Source organism: Neodiprion fabricii, chromosome 6, assembly GCF_021155785.1.
Source record: "Neodiprion fabricii isolate iyNeoFabr1 chromosome 6, iyNeoFabr1.1, whole genome shotgun sequence".
In the NCBI taxonomy this organism is placed as follows: Eukaryota; Metazoa; Arthropoda; class Insecta; order Hymenoptera; family Diprionidae; genus Neodiprion; species Neodiprion fabricii.
Genome location: NC_060244.1, coordinates 26,815,742 through 26,827,344, shown reverse-complemented (window position 1 = coordinate 26,827,344; position 11,603 = coordinate 26,815,742). Strand labels below are relative to the sequence as shown.

The 11,603-nt window shown below is 47.4% G+C and overlaps 1 protein-coding gene and 1 long non-coding RNA gene across 2 annotated transcripts in view; one reads left to right on the top strand and one right to left on the bottom strand.

Moving 5' to 3' along the window:
* LOC124185678 (semaphorin-5B) overlaps positions 1–11,603 on the top strand; it is an 86,005-nt gene that overhangs the window by 5,066 nt on the left and 69,336 nt on the right. The window contains exon 2 of the mRNA XM_046576679.1: positions 1,788–2,040. Coding sequence (XP_046432635.1) covers positions 1,887–2,040 — 154 coding nt within the window. The 5' untranslated portion in view covers positions 1,788–1,886. The remainder of the gene's footprint in view (positions 1–1,787; positions 2,041–11,603) is intronic.
* LOC124185684 lies at positions 8,573–10,525 on the bottom strand. The gene is made up of 2 exons (XR_006871431.1): positions 9,661–10,525; positions 8,573–9,177 (listed from the first exon to the last, which is right to left on the bottom strand). It is a non-coding gene; the product is annotated as an uncharacterized LOC124185684 (long non-coding RNA).

The window sequence follows — 11,603 nt, the reverse complement described above, 5'->3', positions numbered from 1 at the left end:
CAGGCTGTCTTCGCGTCATGCAGAAGAAGTTTGCAAATCGATCGTTGAAGTGTGCCATACCCTTATTCAGCCGATTCGGGTGCCGCGGCCCACTGCTCGGGGGCCCGAAAACCAATTAGAACGTTCCCTGATTACAGGTTGTGTCACGACCTCGAAATATCAGCGTCGTCGACTCTGCACAACTCCACCGTCCGATCCGAATCTTCGGTAACACCGCGCTGCAGTCGATACCGTCTTTTATCTTCATCCTCTCGATAGATAATTAACTTTCGAAACCGATGCGGCACCGAGAGATTAATTACGATTCTTCTTTTTCGTCGCTCGCGCGTTCTTCCGACGCTAAGCCCTTCGTTTTCGAACGCTGATGACGATCGCACCTCGTTCTCGGAATAATATTCTCTGTCGTAACTCGATTCAAGAAAGTCGACATTGTCGCGTCACTGTGCAGGTATGACGTACACGCCTCTTTTCAATTAGACGTGTTATCGCGCCCCGTGTCCGAGAGAAAAACCGTTTGAACCAGGTCTTGTTATACACAAGGGAAGAAGTACTCGTTTACACTTTCTCGACATTTGTTGCAAATTCATCAACGTATCCATCAATCTAATGTCCCATCTGCAATGTTACGTGTTCCCTAATCTCACGCGTGAGGGTCGCGTCGAGGGTTGAATAAGCGGGGTGCGTGGGTGGTGGGGGATTTCGAGTGGCCATGTCGACACGCTCTAATTAAGTGTAACCAACGACGCGAACGTGGCAGGGAAACATGTCCCTCGGGAACCCCGAAGTAGGTTTTGTGGTATTTAATTTAGACGGTGCGGGGAGTAGGCCGTAAAGAAAGCAAAGCTTGAAGAGCCGAGTTGCGGCCGAAAATGAGAGGTTTATACCGTGATTATAGTCCGGAATCCGTAACTTTAGCCGGTGGGTTAGAAAAACGAGAAACGACGGAACGCGCGTCTCGCATCGCAATGGAAGATAAGAAAGTAAACATAAATTGAGAGACGAAGTAAAAAGCAAGAATGAAACAGGGTTCTTTTTTCTGACTCTCTCACACACACGAAATGCATCTGCGGGATTTAGCCGAATCCGATTGAGCGTGGTGGAGGATTCTGACAGTCTCGTCTCCACGGGGATTCTATAAAAGATGGCGTAAAACGTAGAGCGTAACTTGCGGGGGAAGCCAGCAGCTTCATCGCTTTTAACGAGAAACGGTAAACGGGTTGATTACGTCTCGGTTGAAATACGGCCGACGTGCAAGCTCCGTTTGTTCTGTCCGATAATGGACACCGTCAATCTGTCGGTTTGCGCCTGTCCGCAGAACTCGATGCCAAATCGTAATCTCGACCGCGGACGGAGAACGAAACTGGTTCCTCGCCGTATACGGCTACCACCCTAAAAATGGTATTTCCATAATTAATTACACCTCCGGAGAGAGACTTACGGTCAACGCGCAATTACAAAATTGTCTAATTACCAACTACCTTCTCAAGGCAAAATTTATACCGTTTCAATGCCGCCTTGATTAAAACGATTCGCTGTTACCCCTTGCCTTTTCCCTGATACAAACCCATCTGTGTCTTCCGTCGAAATTAAAAGCCCTCAGGGTTTTTATCTAAATACGTATAATGTCATGATTGTGTATTTTCAACCACATGAATACATTCTTGCGAGCTTTGCTATACATCTCTTTCAACGTTAAACTTTTCATTAATACGTGTGTTTTTCATCGAAGAGTTAATCGAAAAGGCTTTTGCCCACCCGGTTGGTAACAAATCTCTTTTCCTTTCCAGCAAATGTCCTAAGTTGTGAACAAGGATCGGACGTGTACCGCGAAATGAAGCCATAATAAGTGATTTAACCGTGAACCGGCGATCTCACAAGTGATCGGAATGCGTTGCACGCCTCGATGGGTTGCCGCTCCTTGCAAGCTGAGTGTCGTCGTTACTCGATGCGTTACGAGGAGAAGAAATATGGGGAGACCCGGATGTCCACCTTCTTCTTCTTCTTCTTCATCAACTTTTCCCGGAGCATCGATCTTCACCGGTAAATATATACAAGCCAATTAAGGACAAGTGTTAATTGAACCACGGTGAAGGAGGATCGCAAGGCGTTGCTCGGCGAAATATTCCACCCCGGATTTTTATCGACGCAAAGCCTGTTCCCGATTGGATTTCATTGAACTTACGGCAGCCGGCTGCGAATTCAGCTCGGATCGATCGTAATCGTTCATCAGTAGGAATGTAACGAGACAAATTTTATCGCGTTTAATGAATCTTAAATTGGATTGTACTTGGATTCACATCTCGACATTAAGAATCGCTTCAACGAGTCCGAAGAAATGATTGGAGCTCGTGCATGATCCGCGATTGTCGGGAATACTTTTTACTCGTTTTGCAACGCAACTCGCACTTGGCCCCGAAATCTTTTCGCGATATTACGTGGGAGTTCGGGTCACCCGTTGAATTAATCTGCGTAAGAAATAAGTGGAATTAATGAACTCTGCTTCCTTTCTTTATTAAGGCGACGCCCCGCTGATCTGGACGGGAAAATTACCGCCAGTATTAGCAGAAAATACGGCGCGAGTAAGAGCCGCTCTATCATCGTAAGGTCCGTAGTAGTTAAATTCCGGCGATGAGCGTATCAGCCGCCGGGGAAACGGAGAATACACCACAGATATTCGGGATGGTCAACCTTTCGAGCAAAACTAGTTTGCTAATGAGCCTCTGGCGCCTTTGGACCCGGCCCACGAAACCCAATCTCGACTGCGTCCAAATTAGGACTATAAGTTGGGCTCTGGCTCTTGAAACGCATTCACTCGCCTCGCTTCGGAGGTGCATGAATACGCTTTTTTCAACGCCAGCTTATCGTTCGCCGTGCAATTTTCCCCGTCTCATAATTCGCGCTAATTGCAGTTACGTAAAAAGTGTGCGTCAGCAGGGATTTCTGAGTCACGAGTCTTCGTCCGATGATTTTGGAAGCGATCGTAAGACGGCAGGGTCGGAGGCCGAATTAATGCGGTAGAAGAATCGATTATCTATCCACTTTCTCGACAGGCCTGACTAATCCAATTTCGAGATAATGACTTCCTACTTCCATACCCGTGAAACTTTATCGCCGTCCGGCTTGCCGGGCATTGATTCGAATCGAATCAATTTGCGGTTCTTGAATGGGAAAATTATCGTATTGATGAACGGCGAAGAAGCCGCGGTGAACTCGTGTAATATATTACTCACGTCCAAGGACTCGCGACGCGACAATTGTGAAACCGTCAGACACAGGCGAAGGCGAAATAAAGTAAATAATGAGACCGAAAACTGGGACCGTAATTTATTTTGTTTAATTACATCGCTCCGCCAGCCCCTCGTCGAGTTTATTATTCTTGCCTCTCATATATCCGGGCAGCAGCTCGACCGATAATTGCTACGTAAATTAACCCAAGTTTACGCACGATCGAATTCACCGATTTCGTTTACCTATACTTATCTATGCACGTACGTGCGCATAAAGCACCTGAATTAATCGACGGGGTGAAAATTAGTAGGAATTTGTCAAATCTGAGGAATGGGCTAGACAGAGTTTAAGACTTCCCTTAGCTGCCGGCAAACGTGCACGGCAAATGTACCGGTGCACCATAAATCTGCACGCAGATCTTTGCGCGCAAAACAACGACCCCGAGAACCTTGAATCATCGGCGTTACTCCGCGGGCTGATAATCTGCCGATAATTGATGCATACAAAGTGGAAATTAAGCGAAAAGCGAGCGCGAGTGACGAAGTCGGGGGAGAAAAAGGAGACGCGGACGTGAACAGGCAGCGAAAGGCCGAGCCGTGTTCGTAATCAGTGTTAAAGCCGACCCCCGATTCTTCGCCGAGCGACACAATTAGCCGGCTCCTCCATGGACGAGATGAAGTCGTTTCCACTGAACGACGCTCCGCGGAGAACCGACGGCTGAATACATACATTTATAGTGCGTAATGCATACTCAAGCGATTTGATTTCGCTCCGCGAACGAAACACGACCCTGTTTTAGTACCTCCGGTTCGTCTTCCGTCTGCCCACGTTCCCTTCCACCTTCGCAGAGAACCGAGTCGAACTTGGAACTGCTTCTTGGATGCTAATGAAGACCTTTCGATTGAATCGGTGAGGTGAAGAGCCGGAGGTGGAAGGAAAAACTTGATTCGATCGTCGAAAGAAACGGAACTCACAAGCACCGTGTGCAGTAATCTTTTGTAAAGGGAATAAATCGTGTAGATTGTACAGACGATAGTTTGACCACACAAGCGGAAAACCGTACTGGAATGATGCTGGTCAAGACAGTTCGAAAAAGCTAGTGTTTCCACATTTCGGTTTCCCCTATCATCGGGCAAAGGAGTACCTAATATTTTTTCAGGACTAATGGCTACAAGCCGGGTAAACCTATATTCGTATGGCATCCACGCCGGTTATCACTCGATGTTTTAATTTTCACATTTCCCCTAACTTGGGCGTATTTCTCGGAGTCTGAAACGCACACCTGTTATCAAAACCAGACAGTTGATAAACGATAAGTTGGACATACAAAGCTCCGGCTTATCTGCATCAACGTGGAATCCCGCACGGAGCCTGGATACCTCTCTCTCTCTCTCCCTCTCTCTCTCTCTCTCTCGAATAACATCAACGCGATGCGAGGTAGGTATAAGACCTCCTCTAAAGGCGCGCTAGATGCTACGACTCACAAATAAACCTCACCACGGTGATAAGTATGCCTCCCACCGACGCTCTCGCTTCTTCGCCTTCCTCTTCTTCTACTTCTTTAGATTTTTTCATCAGGCTTTCTTTTCACATTGAGAACTGATCAGGGGGAAAGTTTTTCGCTTCGGCCCATGTTCGAATGTCATTCTCCGAACAGTCCAGGCCCATCTTGGACTTCTCGCAGAGGTCATAAATGGTTGGCCAATCAATGCTGCGATCACTTGCTTGCCAAGCGCTCGTAGATGATCGAAGCACGGCTTTTCCATGGTCAAGTGGTAAAACTCGTGTGTCGGATCCTGCAAACCACGCGCTTGCTCCCCATTCCGAAAACGTATCCACTGAAACCTCTGCGCCGCATAAATAAGCGATCAGTTTTTTTAACCCTTTTTTTCATCGGCTACGACGTTTCTTCTCTTTTTTAAACAACCTCGACAAGCTAGTTCTTCGAATTCTGCATGCAGGGGCTTTGGTGCCTCTGGTGCGGTCTCATCGCTGCTGATCGAGGGTCGGGAAGGACCGCAGCTCGTATCTGAAGAACACAGGCTACCTAAGGTCGAACACGAGGATTCGCCACCGCCGCGGGGGCACAATGGACCCTGCGACTTCCCTCCTTGTCTCTTTCATCGCAGCTTGGCTGAACCTGAGCTTTCTTCGTTCCTCTCGTCTCCTCTGGTCTCGAGAGGTTCCCCATGGCCGTGGATCTTCCCCCGCGACGGTATTCTTATTTCAACGCTCGTATATTTCTCCGCCGCTCTTCTCTCCTCTCCGGTCTCTCCCCACGCAGGGCGCTGCTATCGCAGGACTGTGAATTCTCATCCCGGCTTCCTTTGCCCCATTCGCTGCTAAGAACCCTTTAGCAAGCCTTAGATATAATCGGCTGCGACTCACCGCGCTACCATGAGACCGTCGTTTCGATGCATGTATTTACAACCCTCTTCGCTAAAAGGATGCCAGCTCCTCTCCATCCTTTCGAAGGATGGATAGAAGGTTACAGAATTAAGGGAAGGAGAACTGGGAGGAAGAATGACGGAAAGGAAAACAGTTCCACTAGAAAATGGAATAAATACTTACCATCCAGTTTACAATGTGCAGAGATGCAAGTAATTGTTGAATTTACTTTACATGTGGTTAGGGATAAATAGAGCGATTTGTCTTCCAAAACTAGTACAATTTTATCAGTATGTCTGATTCTTTTACAAGCCACGAAGTAACTGGTATATCCACCATACACGTCCAATGAGTGAACTCTGAAATTTTGGATTTGAATTTCTTCCGGAAAAAAACTGTTCAAAGGCCATGATTCCAGACAGTTCATCGCGAAAGTAAGATCTGCACGATCAACTTTAAAATAAGTCAGTCTGAGCAAAAAACGTCTCCGATACTTGAACAAATGATTTCCAGTTGTGCAAGCACCACGAAATGCGAGCAAACCAGGTGCAGATACTGCGGGACGAGGACCTCGGCAATAAAAAGAGAAGGTACAGGAGTCGAACGAAGCAAGGCAAAGAAAACAGGGCCTCATCCCATCCGCGAAGGGTGCGTAAATCTGCGAAAAGGCCGGAGCCTCGGACTCGGCCTCAGCAGCGGCATGCCGCAGAGCTCGTCGGAGTGCCGGGTCCCATTTGTTTACGACGTGTAGGGCTATTGAGAGCTCGGTGGTGGGAGGAGGAGGTTGCGGCGGAAGGGGGGGAGGGCGAAGGGTAATTTGTTTGTTTTATTATCTCGTCGACGCTGCGCCGGTGAGATTTATCTTCCTTGATAGTAAGAGCAGTGCTCGGTTGCTTGCGCCGCGGTCGCGGTTAACCGAGAGGTGAAGATAACCGCTCCGCGGCTCCTCCGCGATTCTCGAAACAGATTACGCTCCGCTTTCGGAGGACGAGTTCGAAATTTGGGCCCTCATTCTCATTGTATTCTAATGCCCTTCCCTCTCCGTTCGTTTCTAGGCTCGATGGGACTCGGGCGCTCCGCTGCTGCGGGGCCTCTTCTCACACCCACGGACGCGACGGGTGGCCCAGCATAGACAATGGGCCCCCATTCGTAAGGAGGGGGAGAAGGGACGCCGAGTGCTGCGCACATGGAGCACACTAAACGAAGCGCACGCGCGCAGCGCGACACGGCTCGTATTTCGTGAGCACCCCGTGTTTCACCCTTCTCGTATTTCCCTGCAGCATGCACGGATAGGCGAAGACGTTTGCTGGACGAGATGAAGAATTTTACTACCTTTTTTCTCGGTCTTATTCTCTTTTTATCATGCCTATTCCGTATTGTAATTATGCGCCACTTTGTGTTGATTTTCGACCATGCAGGAGAACGGTGACTGGATCTTCGTGACTATCAACTCTTGGCCCACATCCTACTCGTTCGCCTCTTTTTCTTCTATGTAATGCAGGCTAGCCACGTTTTATGCATACACCGACTTTCTTATGCGCATACGAAACTACGGGAGTATAATTCCCTCCTAGTTTTAACTTGACGAGAGGAATGTGCGCACCACCTGGACACCTGGCACTCGTCGGTTACTACTCGTCTTACTCCTAAATCAGCCATGCCCCGAGGGAAGGCGAATTTTTCGGTGATTAAATTTTTTCTTTTTTTTTTTTTTGCCAAAGTCGTGTCGATAGGAACAAACGAACGGTTCGATGACTCTTCGGCACACCCGGTAGACTCGCGAAAAGCACTGCCGAACGAGTACCTGCAACGTTCGATTTACAGCGCGCGCTGTCGGAGTGTCAAATTTACTTGAATGAATTAGTGAAACTCGTTAAGTCTTTCATACAGCCGGAGTATTCGATTAATAAAAGGCCCGTGAGTGATGCTCGCACAGCGTATACAGACGGGCTTGTAATTAATGGAATAAAAGAACCGACGCGAAAACAGAAGCTCGAAGCAGTTTGTGTTTCATTCGTCCGGTGAGGACCTCGGGTTTTTTTCGATCAATCTACGCGACTCCGTAATGTTTTGATGTTTTGTTCACCGTTGCCTGGTGAAAAAGGTGGATGCGGCGCAAACGAGTCATAGACGATATTCCTTTATCTAAAACGGGCCACCCTAGTCGAAGATCATCTCTTCGTTTGCCTCCATGTTTATCGGTTAATCTCTTCGATGCTACCTGTAAACCGATAGACAGCTCGATGCTGTTCCCTCGGTCAAAACCGGCTCCACCGTTCCGATCAGTCGACTGGCCGCTGCGCCGTTTTGTTATTTATTCCGCGAACATTTGACTGAGAAATTTGCCGCAAGACTGGCCTAAAAAATTCAACTACCCCGAATCGTGGGTCTTGCCTTGCGGCTAGATACACACTAAATTCTAGCTGTGGTCGGAGTGTTTCACATTCTTCACTGGTGCTCCTCAGTGTAGGTAAGCTAAGGTTCGAAGAAGGGTCGGGCGTACGCCAAACGAAAATACACGCGAGAGCGGATAGGGATACAGTATAAAATTGACGTGAGTGGGAGGGTCGAGTGCACGATGATGGTAACGAAAAAAACTGTGAGTCTTGGACAGGTAGACGGTTTTTGGGACGGGGAGGTTTATCTTCGACGGGCAGACAGCGGGGCCCTGATGCTCCGGACTGAAGGTGATATGTTTGACTCCCTGTAAACCGGCGTCAATGAATTCTCAAATTCTTGGTGATATTTCTTTATTTTTCATTCCTTTTCATCGATTTTTAATGGAAAACAAGCATTGAAAAAATTAAAAGGCAAATTCATATGTGATGAAAATGTAAAAACCGATGAACCGTTTCACGGTCTGGTTAATACAGATAGTATTTTCGATTTCATTGAAAGAGTGAATATGAATTAGTTTGATACAAGAGGTTTTCATATTGTCAGTACAGAAGGAGAATTACACATACTACTTTATTATCGTATTCAAATTACAGAATTTTAAACAACCATGTATTTCTAGCCTATTATTTTTAGCGTATTATCAGACTAAAATGTCTATCCCGTTTGTGAAGAAAATTGAAATCACAGACTCTACTCGCCCAATTATTGCATTAATCCACGAACAAAAATTTAAGAATTTTTGAAACAAAGAATGCGGATAGGCAGCCCTTTTTCAGTTCGTATCCGATTCTCACGATCGTAAGTTTCCGCACTTGTTACCGTGCTGCCGAATGGCCGTCCAAACGGTGCCTCGTCTTTCAATTCCGTTGCAGCCGCGAGATAGGTTTTAAAATAGAGTCTGCCGGGTTGCGGATGTACCGAAACTCGTTCACCGTTCGGCGAAAAGGGTGGCGAACCTTTTCCGCGCGGTGAAGGATGTCCTCGATGTCGGTTGAACCCTCGCTGCCCTTCCTACCGATGGTTCCGATGTGTTGCCTTTCCGTTTTTGCGAGGTCCTGCCGCGCCCTCGGTACCTCTAAATCCTTGGCGATGCGATTCAGTCCAGCGAAGAGATCTTTCATCCAGTTTCCGCCAAACATCTGACCCCGAGTATCTCTGACGCTGTAAATTTCGTTTCGTTGTATGATACAATACACGTTTGTACTACGTGGGACATTAACGAGCTCTGCGGTGAAGAGATAACGCTCGCTCCGGTTCATCGCAAAAACCGCTACGCGGTATAAACTGTGAAAATTTGCACGTAGCCTCGAAGCGAACTCGTCTAATCGCCGGATATATTCATCATCGGTCATATTGTTACAGAGCACAGCAGCATCGGGAGACGATGTACCACCTCTAATGTAGGCGAGAAAAGATACCGTGAACCGCGTTGTCGCTGACCATTTTTCACTCGAGGTGCCGCGTGGAACTTCGTTCGACTTTAGTAATTCATTAAGCGATATCGCCTATGACTGGCGTAGAAGAAGTTCAGATATCGTAATTGAATGGTCGGGTGGAAGTAGAAGGTTGTTCTCACCCGGGCGGATACAAGCGTAAACAGACTATAATACGGAATGGAGGACGTTTAGGAGATGGATTACTCACGTGCAGATTAGAACGACGCAGATCGTGAAAACAATCCACGGTGTCTTCATCTCGGCGTTGCGTTTCAAGAGTGTCCGATTCCGATTTCACTTGATGAATTTGATTAACGACGATTCGATTCCCCAATTCCAACAACGTTGACGTTTAACTGCTGCTCAAGCACGATCGACGAATGTTCATTTGATCCAAACTGGGCAATCGCTTCACAAAGTGTATCATTATTATTTACTCTGAGGTCGAGTCACAAAGGTCTGCGCAGCACTGCGATGAATAGAGCTAAGAGATAGCTTTTGATGCCCGACGCGTTTGTGTGTTAACTTGTTACACGTAAACATCACTCACATTCACGTAACACCCACAAGTCGCGCTGTATCGTTGCTGAACGTGGGTCAGCCGAGTCTTTATTATACCTCTACGCAAATATTCGCTCGACTAATAAAGAGGAACCCGAACCATCGGCCAGGAGTGTTTTGGTAAACTTCGAAAGCGGTTTTTCACATCATTCCTCTGAATTAATACTCGGAGTATTATTTATATCGAGGATCTTTTCTCAAACGTCACTGACTGTGACGACGAACGACGAAGAAAAATTCTCGGGGCACCTGCTGCTCGTTCATTGTGTACCGCGGTGTCAAGTTACGTTCAGCATAAGTGGGAGTTGCATTTTCACTAGAGCCCTTTGCTTCTTGTACAGCAGGGCAGATTCGAGCGTGGGAAATCAAGAAACACCTCGCATGGCGGTTTGTATCGTCATTTTTTATTATTTTTTTTCATTTTTACCGATAACGTTATTCAGATCCTCTTAATCACCGGGTGTATTACATTAGTCTACGCTAGTTGAATAGATCAGACTTGGCTCAATAATGGTGTTGAGATTGTGCCGAAACAAACCGACATCAATCTTCTCTACGAAACGGTCTCGACCCAGACTTAAAGCTTCGAACGATCAAGTTGAAGAAAGAATCAATAAGATAAAAGGTCGCGGGGTCGCTCGAAAAGTCGTTGGGTGCTTTTCTGGCGTCATGTTATCTTGAATGATAAGTGTTTAGATTCAGACTCGAATCGACCCTGAAATTCAGTGTCATATTGGAACGTATGTTGACGAGTACCGGTCGGCTTTCACGTCGGTAAAAATTGAATGACGCTACTCGTTAACGTTCCAAAGTGTCTAATGGAACTCGATATCAGCCACCGATGTGATTGAAAGTGTCAAATCGAAGCCGAGCAGTCACGTTTATCACATGTACCTCACGGTATGCACGCCGTAAAGAACAACGGACGAAAATCCCAGAATCCTTTCGACGGGACAAAGCGAACAGAGTGCTCAAAGTTGAGTGACGGTAGCTACGAGAGTTCGACGCCGAGGTCTGTATAGTTTCTCTTGATTGGCCTAGGCCATCGGACGACGTTGTTTCTTACGTTTTATTTGTCTCCTCTCCGGCGAACTCCACTCAACCCGAGTCGCTGGACCGGATCAGAGCCACGAGACATGGTCTGGGAGTCCAAGCTCTGGGCAGACGACGCGTACAGCTACTAACCACCTTTATCTACGCCCCCATCTATCGTGGAACGACATACACGTCCCTGTGCACAATGGTTCTCTGCTCGTGTGCGAGCGGTGTCCGTTCCTCGCGTACGGTTCCTCGAATTTTAATTCCTACTCACGACAGGCCAACCTTGAAGCCCCCCAATCCCCATCGACGCAACGCTCGAAGGTCGATCTTACTCGCAAACCGCAACAATCCCGGCTACCTGCCGCAGAGTGCCGTCGAAGTTCAATCCGACATTAGCGAGGCTCTTGACTGTCTCGATGCGAGAAAGCTCGCTTTCGGTTCACCGCGCAAGATTCTCGCGAAGAAAGTCTGACGCCTAATGGTTCCGTCGTAAGAGTCAATCGGCACACTAGAAAATAGAAATGGCACCTCGGTCAAGAGTTGCATCGA